Below are 16,407 nucleotides of genomic sequence, written 5' to 3'. Positions count from 1 at the left end.
CTATTTTAAACACAGAGTTGGTTAGTAGGTCATTTGTTCTGTGTGTAAGAGGGAGCATGTTCAGGACTGTTATTAAACATGTATCGACAGCCTTCTGTACTGGGTTGGTTTAAATTAGGTTATTTCAATCCCTGGACTGGGTGATTTTAAAATATTTTCCACCTTTTTCTATGACCAATTTTTAGTGTATAAAAAAATAGCCATCACTCAGAAATACTGTCCCCTCTTCTTCACCAACCTGATGCTTGTAAACTTCCAGGTCACACTGAAGTGATACAGTGTTTCACTGAAAGCAAGTTATTATCCAAAATGTAACCCTGTTTACCCTGATGCTGACTCGCTGTAAATGCTCTTTGCCAGTTTCAATTTTTTTTTGCCCTTCGCCTAGAGATTTGGTTCTAGTCAGTAGACAAAGAGCCATGTGAAGGAGTTCACCTAAGTCCTCCCCTGTGTAAAAGACCTTTGTTGGCCATGTCACCTGTCACCTATCCAGAGTGACAGAACCAGAATAATCCTGAGCTCATTGTCAATACATAAATGTTATCTTTTGGATTACAAAGCTACACACTGACATACAGGTATGTGAAGTGGTCCGTATCTGTTCAGCACATACAAGATGATTATCTTGGCTATAGTCATCCTAAAAAGTAGAATGAAATTTGTGTCTTTTTAACATGAAACACTGAGATGGAACTATTCTTTGTGGTTCTCTGTTAGGTTCATTTAAAGAACGAAGTCTGTCCTGCTGTCTTATTTTCATGGTTTAGGATAGATGGAATTTTAATTGTCTAGATGCATCAGATACTCTGGAAAGAAACCAGATCTGTCCCCAGTAGAGTTTTGTAAAGGTTTCAAGTAATAGGAATGAGTGTGAATCAGTGAGCACATATTTCATTATGACGGGGGAAAACAGTGTCAATATTTGATTCGCGAGCTTTTCACCCTTAGAAGAACACTTGTAGGACCATGTAAGGCAAAATAAAACCCCACAAAGAGCATTTTTGAGGGTCAGTAGAGATCATAAAATATTCTAGCACAGAAGTCACAAGTCCACTAAAATCTTAACTACTCCGCAATGTGAAAAATGTCCCAGTGAGGCTTCCCACACTAAGCGAGGTCACCATGGAAGGAACATTTGAATCTGTTTATCTCCAGTTGGAATGACACATGACTACAGTCACATTTAGTCTCATTGCTGCTGAAGTGTGAAGTGTCCACTTGGAAAGAATGCAGTCTTCCACACATAAGAATTGCTGCATTCTGAGATGTGGGGTCAGCAATGTGGTTGGATGCTTTTTAGGAGATTAACATCGAACTCGTTTCCTACAAAGTCTGTTCAACGCATCAAGTTAGCCACTTAGTGCCAGCCTTCAGAGGCCCAGGGCACATAAGATGGGTGCTCTTCTCTGGATTTTCAGGACCCTGCCAACCTACTCCCCCTCTTCTCACATGGGGAGCCTGGATCTCCAAATCAGAATGATACATATGTTGTTATCCAGCCCAGCTTGGTGAAATTGATTTCTATTCTAGTGATCCCTTCTTAGCAGGAATAGCAATAAGTTACAGTCCTTCTGACCCATTTCAAGGACAGCTAATCAGCTAATTTCCTTTTGTCCAAACATCTCCATAATCCTTCACATTATCATTGTGAAAATTTGTGTGGCTTTTCTCATGTGCAAATTGTGCCTTCTTTCCTTTCCCTCTCCAGATTTTTGACTTGGAAATGCGTGGCTTTTGCGGTTATACAAATGAATTTCATCAGCTCTTGATATTTTCTCTGATTCTAAGGAACACATACTTCTGGTCCTGACAAGTAAGGAGGAAAGTGTTAAATAAAGGGAGTATATCAAAGTCGTCTAAAGAATTTTTAGTGTGGTCTTTCCTAAGTTATCTTGTTCCTTCTTTGGGTTAGACAACTCTAAAGGCTTTATATCCTAACAAAAGTAATGTTTTTCACATTAAGAGTCCATCTTCTTTTTAGAAAAAAGTTTTAAGGCTTATTTATTTTTGAGAGAGACAGAGCATGAGTGTGGGAGGGTCAGAGAGAGAGGGAGACATAGAATCCGAAGCAACTCTAGGCTCTGAGCTGTCAGCGCAGAGCCTGATGCCGGGCTTGAACTCCCCAACCGTGAGATCATGACCTGAGCCGAAGTCAGAAGCTTAGCCAGCTGAGCCACCCAAGACCCCCCAAGAGTCCATCTTCTTAAACTGTGCTTGGATTACTAATTCTTTTTTTTTTTAATATAGTTTATAAAACTTTCATGCTTTATCAAGAGATTGGATTAATCTAGGGTAGCTGGGTAGGTAGGAAGGAAGATACTTTACCTGTCATAGGAAGGGAATGGATTGCTTAACATGCCCATCTTCATTTTAAATCAGACCATTGAATTAAGGGTCACCTCTAATCTTCACTTCCTGACAGGAGGATTCCATGATCTTTCTGTCATCCATGTCACTAGTTAACAACTCTCTGAACATCCTATCACAACTTATTTTGCTTCAGTTAGTTAACCAATTACTCCTATAAGTAGGAAACATTGGGTCATCCTCTTAGATAATGCTCTCCTTATGATTGTAGATGGGAGAGAGAACAGGGCCCTGTAGGAATCTTGCATCTCCTGTCCTATCCACCCCCCACTCCCACCACTTTTGACACACAGCAGTGGCTCTCCAAGTGTGGTCCCCAGATCAGCTGTGTCAGCATCTCCTGGGAATTGTTAGGCATGCACATTTTGGACTGCACCCCAGACCTACTAAATCAGAAATTCCAGGGTTGGGCCCAGCAATTTGTTTTAATAGACCTTCCAGACAATTCTAATGCATGCAAGGTTTGGGAGCCCTTGCTGTGTAGGGTGTTGGGGTGAGTCAACATAAAGGAGAGAGGACAACTCAAACCTTCCTGGGAAGAGCAGACTGTCTGCGTCTTCAATCACACTTCAAGTGCATCTTGAAGACAACAGTGGGATGCAGCCATACTCTACCTCACCCCTGCAGAGGATCCTAGTTCTTTGTTGGGTTATTAACCTATGTGAATCAATGAGCATATATTTCATCATGACTGGGGAAAACAGTCATTTGGTTTGAGAGCTTTTCACTTTTAGAAGAGCAATTTTTTTTTTTTTAAAATTTAAGGTTTTGAGACGGAGCAAGTGACTGAGCAGGGGGGGAGCAGAGAGGGAGAGAATCCCAAGCAGGCTTCATGCTGCTGTCATCACAGAGCCCAGTGTGGGGCTCAATCTCACAAACTGTGAGATGATGACCTGAGCTGAGATGGAGTGTTGGGCCCTTAACCAACTGAGCCACCCAGGCGACCCTAACCTAAAGTCCTTAAATGTTAAAGTAGAAGAAAAGAATTACACATATAAAGTATTGCACTTATAATTAAAGTCAGCTCGTGCTTTTGGTTGGTAGAGACAAACTTCTCTAAAGCCTGAACATTCATTGATACGCGAAGAAGCTTTTTGCAAATAGACCTGTTAACCATGCACATTTCATTGACCGGAAACGGTGCAGCGCCTCCTGTGGTGGGCGGGGCGCATTGCATTCTTATCAAAACCAATTGCTTGGGGTTTCTGGACTACAGTTCACTTTTCACGACTGCATGTTCTGAGTTATCAGTTTTAAATTCTGCATTTATTCTTAGGACATGGGAGGTCTAAAGAAGATTTGGACGGTTCCTGAAACAGCTTTCCTCTTCCTTTCCAACAGACACCAAACATGTCAGGTTTTATTGACCTTGAAAGAGCAAGCCAGGCACATATTCAACTACTGTGATCAGAAACATCCACTCCCCATTAGCACTCCTGGGCCTTGTGAGTCCTGAGAACTTGTGGCCATAAAGAAAATCTAGAGATAGTTCTTTTGTTTTTTGGGGTTTTTTTCCTAAATAAAAGGCTTTGGCAGGGTCCCTGTTCTAATGGGTGTACAGCACAGAAATATACTGTCTTTAAAATGTCTGTGTTGATAAAGATTTCAAATATATGGCTTAAACACTCATCCTTAAATCCTGTAAACTTTCGGCTTGTGTTTATTTGAATGGAACTTTCTGGTAGCTTTTTGCAACCTGTAATAAACTCATTGGAATGAGCAGGGAAATAGATATCATATGTTTCCTGAACCTTTCCTGGGTCAATGGCCAGGAAAAAGCTGTTGTTCAAGGGGTTAATGGTGTCCAAACCTTATTTATGTTTGTGTGATTAGGGATGTGCAAAATGTGCCTCTTTGTACTCAGTCCAGGTTTGTGGAAGATTAGCTGTTCTAAACAGAAATGGAAGAATGGCCCAGAAGAATTGGAAAAAGAATGCGTAGCATGAGCAACAGAGGTTTTTTTTTTTTTCCTGTGTGTGGCTGTGTAGAGGCGGAAGGGGATGAAATGTGGTTTAAAAATTAAATGCAGACTAACTGCTCTCCTCTGAGAAATGCCAGAAAACATTTAATCCCAGAGATACTCCCGACCGTTGACCACATTCCACCCGCCACCATTCAGTGAAAATCTTCAGACTGACACGGTCATCATTGCAAATGCTATTTGTTGTTTTTTAGGGTTTATAGCCCAATGGGTGAACAGTGTGTGCTTGTGTTTGAATTTATACCACACTTGGCTTGAGAAAAAGACTGTGTAACTAGCCTAATGGGATTGTATGCTCAGGAAGTTTCTAGGGAATTATCAAAGACAGCAAAATCAAAGGAAACAGAATCTGATCACAAAAATATATTGTATTCTCCAAAATCTCCTACATGGTGAGATTAGTCATACATTCATTGGCCACTTTATTATGTACAAAGCTAGATATTGTCAGCCTAATGTTTTTAAGCCATTTAAATATATATATATATGTGTATATATATATGTGTGTATATATATATGTGTGTATATATATGTATATATATGTATATATATGTATATATATGTATATATATGTGTGTGTATATGTGTATATATATATATATATATATATATGTATAAATATGTTTACATTTCCTGCTCTACAAATGCCCAAACTTGGGTCTTTCTTGGTCACTTGTATATACTGATAGACAAAAAATACAAAAATACACATTTATTGGGCTCACTGAAGAATGTGAATTGAACATTTTCTCTATGCTAGGTTGTTCATCTTACCCATAAATAGCAAAATGGTTCCATTCAAGTTGTGTGACCCTCAAAATGTAAAAACACAGCTTCATAGCATTGTAGAATCTTTTTTATTTTTTAATATATACATATATTTTAGCATTTATATGTTTTTGAGAGAGAGCATGAGCAGGTAAGGGACAGAGAGAGAGGGAAATACAGCATCTGAAGCAGGCTCCAGGCTCTGAGCTGTCAGCACAGAACCTGGGAACTGACAGACCACAAGCTCATGACTTGAGCTGAAGTCAGGTGCTTGAGCAACTAAGCCACCCCGGAGCCCTGCATCATAGAATCTTGAAGGTCCAAGGGATATTCGAGAACATCCAGCTCACCATCCTAAATTGTAGATGAGCACAGTGAGCCTAGCCCAAGGCTGTCCCAAGACTACAGAGGCAGCTGGGGGACTAGCCAGTCACCGTGGGCATGTTGCTTCCCTCAGGGTAGATGCTCTTAAGAGCACCAAAGTCTTGTTGAAGCTCCGACTTGGCTCTAGCCCCCGTCCTTGAAATCACATGCAGAAATCAAAAGTCCCCGTCCTTGAGCTCACACGCAGCCTTGTATTTGTCTTAGACCTTTCTTCCTCGAATGTTACAAAGCGGAAGCTTACCAAGTGTGAAAATTAACCAGAGGATCCAACAAGATTGTTTTCTGAAGGATTATATGTAATGGTTGTGCTTGTATTTTACCAGGAGTGTTTATAAGGCGTGAAAATACATTCATTCTCGAGAAAAGGGAATTCTCAGGGTGTGTGGGAGCGACTTCAGTTCTGAAGCCCGGGAGGCAGGGGCTTTGAGATGAAGCGTGCTCGCTGCATGTTCCCAGGAGGGGCAGCAATGGTGTGGAGCCCGACTGCTCCGGCTGGAATTCGGACCCAGCCACACTTTGAAACCCCGGAGTCTGACAGAGGCCTCCTGATGCAGCCTTTCCTTTGGCTGGAAAATGCCACACTCGAGGGTCTGAAAAGTGCACTGTTACCTCCACAGGGCTCGCACTTTGGGAGTAGATCCTGATTTGGTGAATGATGGAGCTCGTGCTAAATGGGGTCAAAGGTCAGCAGGGAAACAGTGCTGTCTTCTCAAGAAGGCACCCACGTGTCACCGTATCACAGGCTCTTGACACCTTCTCAGGCCTCTGTAACTGGAGCCGTGATTCCTGAGTGAACCGAGCTACACCCCCATGCCAGCGGGTCCTGTCCCCAGAAACCCGGGCCATCCACTCTAAGATGCTCCGTGTTCCTGAGTCTTCTGGACGTGTGAATGGGCTGGTCCTGAGGGCCCCATTCCAGCAGGAAGAGTCACAGGGGCGTGGAGCTCAACGAGGGCAAGGATTCTGGGTATCTGGTGGGTTGTGGAGTAAGAAACGGTTGCTTGATGGATAAAATGACAGGAGTAAGAACTCAGTCATGGAAGAGGAGATGGGAAAAGAACTTGGGAAGAAGGTCTGATTTGTAGGGGTAACGGTTGACCTGGGAACTAGTTGCCATGGGGTTGGGCCCCCTCTTAGGGCCAGTGTCTATGCCCTTGAGAAAAGCCTTCTCAGCTGGCAGTCTCTGACCCGCTCTAACCAAACCAGCTTGATTATGGAGACTTTGTTTATACAGCACTCTGCCTTCAGAAATAGGGTCTAAGTTCAGGGTAGTATTCTTTTCTGTGCTTGCATTTGACTGTAACAGGAGGCGTTCTGCATATGTAATACAAGGTATAATTTGACCTAATTGATTGCAGCCCTCATCATGGTCTCCCTACCATCTATCCCCTCCTTTCTTCCTATGGGTTCTCTTTTCTCTCAGTTCAGCTTTTCCAGTTAAACTCCGGCAGAGGTGAGAACTCTCCCTCCAGGTAACTTTGGTAATGGAAGCCCCGAATTTCCTCTTGGGGCGCTAGAAGACTCTGATAATGAAAACACTTCATGTTTTTGTTTTCAAATTAGGTTTCTTCACTAAAAGAAAAAACCCCATAGATATGAAATTCCTGCTCTGCAGATGGTTATAAGAGAATAGGGCGGTGCCTCTGCTCAGAGATTTAGGTCAACACAGGCAGGTGCTCAAATAGAGAAAACAGGGTGGGGGTTGCAGGCCAGGACTGAGATTCCAAGTTCAACACTGATGTGGTTGCTTTGAGTTAGGGTTGCGTTAGATCGAGGCTTGGTACATCTGTGCTTTGATAGAACTGTGTTATAATTGGATTGAGAAAATGGAAAGGGTGTTAGGGAAAGGAAATCAGAGGTGAATCTGTTTGCTCGTCCTCAGGACTGATAGTGAATTCATTCCAGATAGCAAGGATCCATTTGAAACTTTCAGTCTTAGAAAACTTTTCCTTTTATTTGCTTGAGGAACCCTACCATTCCCGTACTTAGAAAAACTGGCCTGAACCTCAGGCACGTTTTGAAATTCAGTAGTCTTCAGGCGACAGGGAGATCGCCAAAATTCAACCATTACAAACTGAAAGGAAATAAAGGTGACAATTTAACTTGTCTCTAGCTGGAGAAATGCTTTCCAGTAGTAAAGTAATATGAGATTGTATAATGTATTTGTAGTCCTATACATACTACTTACACGTATGTACCAGGAATATATACCTACTAAATAGACCAAATAAACTTTGAAAATCTCACTTGTGTCAAAATATAAACAATACATTTGTGATATTAACCCTTTGGCATATTTGTTGCAAATAGGATAGACAGCAAATCTGACAAAATCTACTCTTGTATAATGAACCCATACAAATCTTAGGGAAAAATTGAATTTAAAATATGTAAAAGGCAAGAAGAGAAATAGAGAAAGAACTACTAATAACCAAGGTGTATTTTTGAGCACTCTTTCAGAGTCTGGTGAACTGGCCTGCTTCTAAGGACCCACATGAGAACCCCCCCCCCCACTCCCACTAATGGTCTATGCATTTTTCTGAGCCGCTGCTCTCTGTGGATTGAGTCCCTGGCCATGTCTCCTTGTTTTCAGTGATGGCCAGGAAGGTCAAACACCATCCTTAGCATGGGGAAAGAGCTTACCATCACAGTTTGTATACCTCTGGTTTTCTTCTCTCTTTCCTCATTTTCTCACTTAATAATTATTTTTAAGTTTACATTTGAGAGAGAGAGAAAGAGGGGGAGAGACAGAGATGGACGGAGAGACGGAGGGAGAGTCCCAAGCAGGCCCTCCGCTCTCAGCACCTATCAGCCTCTAGCCCTATGCGGGGCTCGATATCATGAACTGTGAGATCATGACCTGAGCTGAAATCATGAGGTGGATGCTTAACCAACTGAGCCACCCAGCTAACTTGTTAATTGTTAGTTAATTTTAATTTGATGTAGGGTTTTATTTTGTAAACCACCTCAGACATGTTTATTTTTATTTTTTTCTTCAAATACTTTTTAAAAAATGACATAGGCTTTGGGGTGCCTGGGTGGCTCAGTTGGTTAAACATCCAACTCTTGAGTTTGGCTTGGGTCATGATTTCACAGTTGGTGAGATTTAGCACCACATTGGGCTCTGTGCTGACAGCACAGACCCTGTTTGGGATGGTCTCTCTCTTACTCTGTTCCCCTCCCTGCTCTCTCAAAATAAATAAGAAACTTCATTTTAAAAAAACCCCTAAAATAACATAGGTTTTAAGTAAATACTTACATGAAATGCTTTCTAACACTTGCACAGATATTCTATAGCATCCCTCTAAAATCTGTTTTTGGAGTTCCCTTAGCTTTGTACACCTGAGTTGTAAAAAGTTGTGTGTGCAAATAGCTAGCTGTAGGATAACGCCTCACCCCCCTTACTGCCCTCCCCCTTCCAATGCGCCCAGGGGTCCTGAGTGAAAACGCAGCCCTTCTTGTTTGGTGGCACCACCTGGTGGCCAGTTTGGGGGACTCCAGCTAATCTGATCCTCACAGGTAACAGGTGTTAGCTTCTAGGTGCCCAGTTGAGCGCAGCTCATTAAGTCCTCCCACTAGCTTTCCAGCCTGTGTGTAATTATTTCCACTTACAGACAAGGACACACAGAAATTATGTAACTTGACCTCATTGATGACAAAGCTAAGATTTGAATCCAAGTCAGCTAGTGTGTTAGTTTTCTTCTGCTACATACTGAATTATCACAAACTTAGGGCCTCAAGACAATCACCATTTGTTAGCTCACTGTTGTGTAGATCCGAGATCTGGGAGGTGTGGCTGGGTACTCTTCTTGGGGTCTCACAAGACTGAAACCAACATACTAGCCAAGCTAGGCTCTTATCTGAAAGCTCTGGAGAAGAATCTACCTTGAAATTTATACACAATTTTGAGAGAATTCACTTCCTTTTGGTTGTAGGAATGAGGTACCCGTTTTCTTGCCAGCTGCCAGCCAGGGCTGCTGAGCTTCTAGAAGCCATCCCCATTCCTCTACAGGGGATCCCCTCCATCTTCAGAGCCCATGGTGGCACGGCATGCCTGGAATCTTTGATGTCCACCTCTGCCACCAGCTGGAGAAAACTGCCCTTGAAGGGCTCCTAGGATCACATTAGGCTCTGATTGATAATCTCCCCTTGATTAACTCAAAGTCAATTGATTAGTAACCTTAATTACATCTGCAAAACCCATTTTTCCAGGTCATATAACATAACCACGACATGATATCTCATCATTTTACAGCCCCGGGGCTTAGGGCAGGAAGTGTCAAGGGTTCATTTTAGGGATTTGCCTACCATACCCCATGCCAAAAAGTCTGGACTTTTCTTTATCCTTAAGATGGTATTTAATGTATTCCCTGTTTCTGTCTTTCTGTGGTTCACTAGCTTCTGCTGTTCTTCCATTTTATTTCAGGAATTTTTAATTCTTTTGCATAAAGTGCACACATTTTCTTAATCCTTTTACATCACCCTGAATCTTTCACTAGCAACCACAGGGAGTCTCTCTCCAACTTTGTCTTTCTCTCTTTGTATCTGTCTCTTTGTTCAGGCCATTGGGAGGAGAAACGTAAATTGAAAGTCCATTGTCCCTAAGGCAAATATGTGGCTTGATCTCTTAGTGCCTTAGTTTTCTCATTTGGTGGTAACTAAGGTGCCTTTGTTAACCCATTTGAGGTATAAAATGAGCTCATTTCAATGTTGTTTTTTTTAAACATTCAAATTATGTGATGCCGGGCTCTCAAGTCACCAGTTGTAAGACTGTTCTCTTCTTTCTGGGGTCCCTTCTCTCCTGGTGAGCATAAGGACTCCTAGGATATAATCAGGGGATCAGCCTCACCAAGCAATCAGAGCCTTTACTCAAAGTGCTTCCTGGAAGACTTGCATTTCAGACCTCCACCAAGTGCCATGAAGCCGAAACATTGATGAACTGATGAATGTGGAAATATGCACGCAGGATAGCAGTGTGGTTGAGAGCACAGACTTTGCAATAAAAATATCTGGACTGGGAGGCACCATGGTTGGTCAGTTCGATAGCATCCAGCTCTTGATTTCAGCTCAGGTCATGATCTCACAGTTGCATCGGACTCTGCTCCGACAGTGACGACTCTGCTTGGGATTCTCTCTCTCCATTTTTCTCTGGCCCTCCCACATGCTGTCTCTATGTCTTCCTCAAACAAACAAACAAAAAACACATCTGGCCTAGAATCCTGGCTCTGACACTGATTAGCTTTAGGAATTAGGGCAAATTTCTCATCAGTATGTTAATATTGGGAGTTGCAAGAAATAGACTAGGTGTTTATAGAGAACCTAGCACTGCTTGGTTCATAATAAGGGTTTAATAAATAATAGCACTTATTGTTTTGCTAAGAATGAATGGTGGCAGTAACAATGCCATCATCTTGGTTGAAATTACATTAGAATGAAACATCTTAAAGGTTAAAATGATCATAGAAAGTCCATTTCATTGAATCATAAATAAATACTAAATTTTTAAAAAAAAGAATACACACTACAATAAGGTCTTTCAGAATAGAGGAAAATAGCTTGGTTCATTCCAATTACAATAATAAGCATTTAACAGCAAAGATATGCTTAGTATTAATGTTTTCTTTTGTCTCCAGTTGCTGGATTTCTTAATACAACCTATTTATCCAAAAATAGAACAAGAGGAAATAGAACGTAGCATAGACACAGTAGTTCTGGCAGGAGACCAAATGATTGGCAGGGGGATTTTACGAATCATGTGTGTACTGATATGGTTTAAGCCTTGCTCTCTGGCAAAATGGTTACAGGCTGACTTTGTGAGATGCTTTGGGGTGGGGTTGTGTTTCTATGTTAGGACATTTCTGACAGTGAGGCCTTCTGGGTTGCAAAACCATCTTTAGTAAGATGGGAAACTGCTGGATAGACTTGTGTATATGTTTTCCTGATGGACCTTTTAGAAAAGGATGAGGGAACAGTGGGAAAAGGGAGCAATTAGAGGAGGTGGGGAAGGACCATGGCATTGACCTTTAGGTAATGCCTGGGCTCTTTTAATCCTCTCCACAAGTCACAGAATGATGCTCTCCCTGTTTTAAAGATAAGCAAGTGGCGGGCTCAAAGGTCAAATAGCTCTTAAAGGTCACATGAATTGCTAAGTGAGAGAGCTGAATTTAAACATAGATCTGTCTGACCACAAAACCTATGCATTTTTTATGGATGCAGTTTCGGATTTTGGCCTAAAGTAAAATTCATAATTAGGAAAACATCAGTATATTTCACTGTGATAACTCTGGACAGGGAGGTGAGGTTGAAACAATATTTGAGAGAGTCCCTCCCAGTAGAATGCCTCTCAAAGTCTTATCCATAATTACATTTTCTGTCCTTGCTGACACTTATTTTAGACTAATTAAAACTGAGGACTAGTTCAACTTGATTAAAGCCCATCAGCACATCAGAGTATGTAGTTTGCTTTGGTTGTGGTGGATTCTGGTTTTACTTTTTTCTGTTAATGTCAGATTTCCTTAGAGGGGTTACATATGAGGTTAAAAAAAGAAAATCCACCATGATATTTGGGGAAAATACTACAGAATGCTATAGGAACTAGAAATTATTGCTCTGCTGTGCCCAACAGCAGTTATTAGCGGATTGGTCTTTTTATTATGGTAATACTTCGGTACTACCATCAGATCCTTCAGTTCACCAGGCAGGTCTAGCATTCTGGAACTGTCCTTAGAGTAGAAAGACAAAGTCAAAAACAAAGGCAAGTCTTGGGTCCCTCACATCCCTAGCACCATTTTCACTTGATGAAACCAACTTTTAGGCAGGTCCTTGGCCAACCAAGCATTTTGTTAAATGAAGGAAAATAAAAGGCTTGTCTTTGAACTTGACCACTTGCAAGGTGCTTTCCGTGTGTCAGTGAGCTCATTGGAGTCTTGATTTTTTATTTTGGTGAGGGAGCTAAGCACATGCTCTGGTCTTGTGATCTTTGGGGTTCTTTCAAGCAAATGACCTTGTTTCTGTCTTACTTTTCTTTCTTAGTGCGTGCTCATGTGGGTGTTCCATATGAGCCTCGATCATTGTATAATGAGCAAGGCAGAAAATGTCTCCTGTTTTCAAGTTGAATTAAAAGTGTTTTTAGAAGTTTTATTTAAAGTTTGTATCTATCAAGTTCCCACCAGTGGAGTATTAGCTGAATCTCATGTGGAATATTAGATGATCCCCAGACACCTCCTGAAATGGTTGAAACGTCAGGTTGGAATGAAGGGGCTTTGGGAACCATCTTGGACAGCCACCTCATGTAGCGAAGTGAGGAAGTGGAAGTCCTGAATGCCAGGCCCTTGCCCAACGTTGCTTGGCCAGCTGGTCCCCATGTGTTATGGGTAATCGCATAATGGATCCAACAGGTGAATAAATTTAGCTCATGTCTCCATGCCCACACATTGTGTTTTTAGCACATTTGTAATTGGAACATTTCCTCAAAACTTTTTTAAAAAGCATAAACCAGAATAAATCCATGGCTTAGACAGTTTGGTTCCGCTGATTCTTCTCAGAATTTACAAAACGCAAAGAATCACAGTAGATCAAAAATAAGCAAAAATGAACAAATTAGAGCCAGATCAGATTTCCTATTCTCACTGCCATGGAGTTATAAAAACAGTTCCTAAACATTCCTCTTTCATGTAAGACAAGAGTGCAACACTGTATTTGTTTTATACTTTGGGGACATTTTCTATCCTCCCCAAGGGGACTTGGCAAAAAACAGAAAGGATTCTGGGATCTTGAATAGGCCTTGTAGAATTGTATTATTTAACCTATTGCCACCACTTGTGGGATATTTCAGCATTTCTAACTCTGATTTGGGGAGTTTTGTCCCCCAAACTTGCTAGCAGCTGTAGGCAGTAACCAGCATCTTTGTATAACTTGGGTTTTGTCAACATACACGATGGGAGTGAGAACTTTATTGTGGTCTGGTGCTTTCAAAGATTTCCTTTTTCCCTAGACAAGCTCTGTCTGCAGCTGAACACTAATCACATAGCAGCCACCAAAGGGCCTGCTTGTAGCTGGCTTGGCCACAGTCGCAGAGTCAGAGCACTGACTCTTCTCAAATTCTGGGCTTGGGCCTCTGGAGCCCTGCTCCATGTCCTTTGTTTGCTGAGTGAACAGGGGCTATAGCCCCTCATGGTCTTCGGGACCATGTCACATATAGACTGCCAGGGTCAGAGGTCCTACCGCCTGGGGCAAAGGTCATTTGTCAACATGTTGATAATATCAAAACAGGAAAAGGCCATCCCTCTCTGGAGAAAGGAGAGCCTTTAATGAGCTGATGATTGCATTGTGTAAAAACAGAAACACATGAAGTTGGCAAGGTGCTCCTTTCATATTTCAGAGAGGATGTCCCCTGTCCAGCCAGGCCAAGTTGTGAGGACATGAGTACTCAGAGGGAGAAAGCTCACTCATGATGACAGAGCGAATTGTAAAGATTGGCTGGAAAAGAAAATCAGGGAAAGAAAGTGACCAGGCACACATGTAGGGGTGTGTGTGTGTGTGTGTGTGTGTGTGTGTGTGTGATTCTGTGTGTGAGGACCTGTGACTGTGTGTGAGTCTGCGTGTGTGCATGCCCGCACGTGTGTCCACGTGTGATCTCCAATCTGGGCATCTTCTAGAGCCTAAGGTTTTATTGAAGTTGATAGCCTAAAGCCTTGGGTGACCAATGCATCCTAGTTTGCCTGGGGTCTTCCTGGGTTTAGCACTAAAAGGCCTGTGTTCTGGGAAATCCAGTCTTGGGCCAACCAGCATGGATGTCCCTATGCATGTTATCATCATTAAGATCCAGCTGGTGAAAATAATCCAGAGGAAATGCAACCCTGGTACAATTGCATCCCTTTCTCACTGTCCGCCTCATCATACAGTTAGCTGGCTGGGGGTTCATCCGGGTCAGCGTACGTGCTAATGGTTTAGGGATGGTATGCCTGACAAGAGTGTTTTTACTGTCAGGTGTGGAGATCTAGCAGTCATTTAAACTTGAATTTGACAAGTAGGCAGAAGAGTGAAAAAGGGAAAGTAGAATGAGAGAAAGGAAGTAAGGACTGGGAGAGGGGCGCAGCCCCAGGGCCCCATTGAGAGGCCTCAGCAGCGTTACCAGGCCAAAGTGAGGCTGACCACGGGAATTCAGAATCTGTTCTGGAAATCATTTCTCATTGTACTTAATTTTTTTTCAACTGACAATATCCCTCCAAAACTCAGCATGTAAAGGAAGATGGCCTTTCAGCCCTAAATGTTGTTTTTCCATTGTTGTTGAGGTAATACTGTGATTTTCACCAATAAACAAAAGGTACATTTTCTTCCTTCCTTCCTTTCTTTCTTTCTCTCTTTCTTTCTTTCTTTCTTTTGTTGCGGTGGCAGAGTTAACATAAACTGAGTAATATTTTTATCAGATGGAAAGAGGCATTCCAACTGCATTTCTAGTCATCTGAGAGTAACTTTGAGAAATAAGGTGAAAATGGGTGAAATCGGGGGCATTTGTGGCCCACTTAATGTTTTTGGTTTAAATAATATATTTTTATTAGAAATAGAATACATTTACTGTGAATGATAACATATCATAAACCAGAGCTAACCACAGAAAAGGAATAGAAACTATCCATAATCCTAACACCCCGGCTAATTAGTTTGTTGTATAGACATTCAGTATTTTGAAAAGTGTATGTATGTGTGTACATTTTAGTTTATCTATGTGCATACAAATGGTATCATTCTATACATAGTTTTATAAGTAGATACTTTTTAAAGGTTCTTTTTATGAATTTTTTAAAAGTTTATTCTGAGAGAGAGTGGGGGAGGGGCAGAGAGCAAAGGGGAGAGAGAGAGAGAGGGAGAGAATCCCAAGCAGGCTTTGTGCTATCAGTGCAGAGCCCGGTGTGGGCCTTGAACCCACAAACTGTGAGATGATGACCTGAGCCAAAACCAAGAGTCACATGCTTAACTGAGCCATCCAGGTGCCCCAACTTTTGTTCTTTTAAAAAAAATTTTTTTGAGATATAATTGGTTTTTATTAAGGATTCATATCTATATATATTGCAAACAGTCACCACAAGAAGTCAGGTTAACATCCATTGCCACACATAGTTAACACATTTTGTTTTTCATGAGAACTTTTCAGATCCACCTCTGGGGTGCTTGGGTGGCTCAGTTGGTTGAGCATCTGATTTTGGTTCAGGTCATGATTTTGCAGTTCATGAGTTGGAGCCCCGCAGCGGGCTCTGTGCTGACAGTGCTGAGCCTGTAGCCTGCTTCAGATTCTGTTTCTGTCATGTCTGTCTGTCTCTCTCTCTCTCTGCCCCTCTCCTGCTAATGCTCTTCTCTCTCTCTCTCAAAAATAAATAAACATTAAAAATACTTCTAAAAATTAAAATAAAAAAAGAGATATGTTTTCTTAGCAAGCTCCAGATACATGATGCAGGTTTGCCCTCTTTAGTTACTAAGCTTGCTTGGGTACTGCAGAGTTTACTAGCGCCGGACTCAAGCTCTTACCTGTGGCTGATGAAGTCGGACCCAGGTGGGTTTGTGGTGGGCTGGGAAGCTCAGAAGGTCTTTGGGTGTCAGGACTGGCTGATGACTAAATGCCCTTTTTGCTTCCTGTGGCCCTTCTTCTTTTCCCACCCTAGAACAGATTGCATCTGTGAGCTCTTCTTGCCCTGAAGGTGCTTTGTGGCCCAGGCACAGTAAGCATGTATAGTGTGTGGGTTCCTTAAGGGAGTCAGGTAGAGGCCAGGCAGCCAGCTCCTGACCTGTCTGCTCATTCCCTGAGGCAGATGAGCTTGTCTGAGGGGGAGGTAGCATTAGCTAGTTATTAAGTGATTCCTTTATCTTTGACCTTTCCCCAGGAGTCTTTGACCCATTGGATATAATTCTGC

At 42.0% G+C, this 16,407-nt stretch overlaps 1 protein-coding gene across 1 annotated transcript in view; it reads left to right on the top strand.

Moving 5' to 3' along the window:
• Nucleotides 1-14,288: 14,288 nt before the first annotated feature.
• BMP6 (bone morphogenetic protein 6) overlaps nucleotides 14,289-16,407 on the top strand; it is a 60,008-nt gene continuing 57,889 nt past the window's right edge. Inside the window, exon 1 of the mRNA XM_029943142.1 lies at nucleotides 14,289-14,361. Within this exon, the coding sequence (XP_029799002.1) occupies nucleotides 14,289-14,361 (73 nt within the window). The remainder of the gene's footprint in view (nucleotides 14,362-16,407) is intronic.

Source organism: Suricata suricatta, chromosome 7 (genome assembly GCF_006229205.1).
Source record: "Suricata suricatta isolate VVHF042 chromosome 7, meerkat_22Aug2017_6uvM2_HiC, whole genome shotgun sequence".
Lineage (NCBI taxonomy): Eukaryota > Metazoa > Chordata > Mammalia > Carnivora > Herpestidae > Suricata > Suricata suricatta.
The sequence above is the reverse complement of the archived record's forward strand: the minus strand, read 5'-3'. Positions and strand labels throughout refer to the sequence as shown.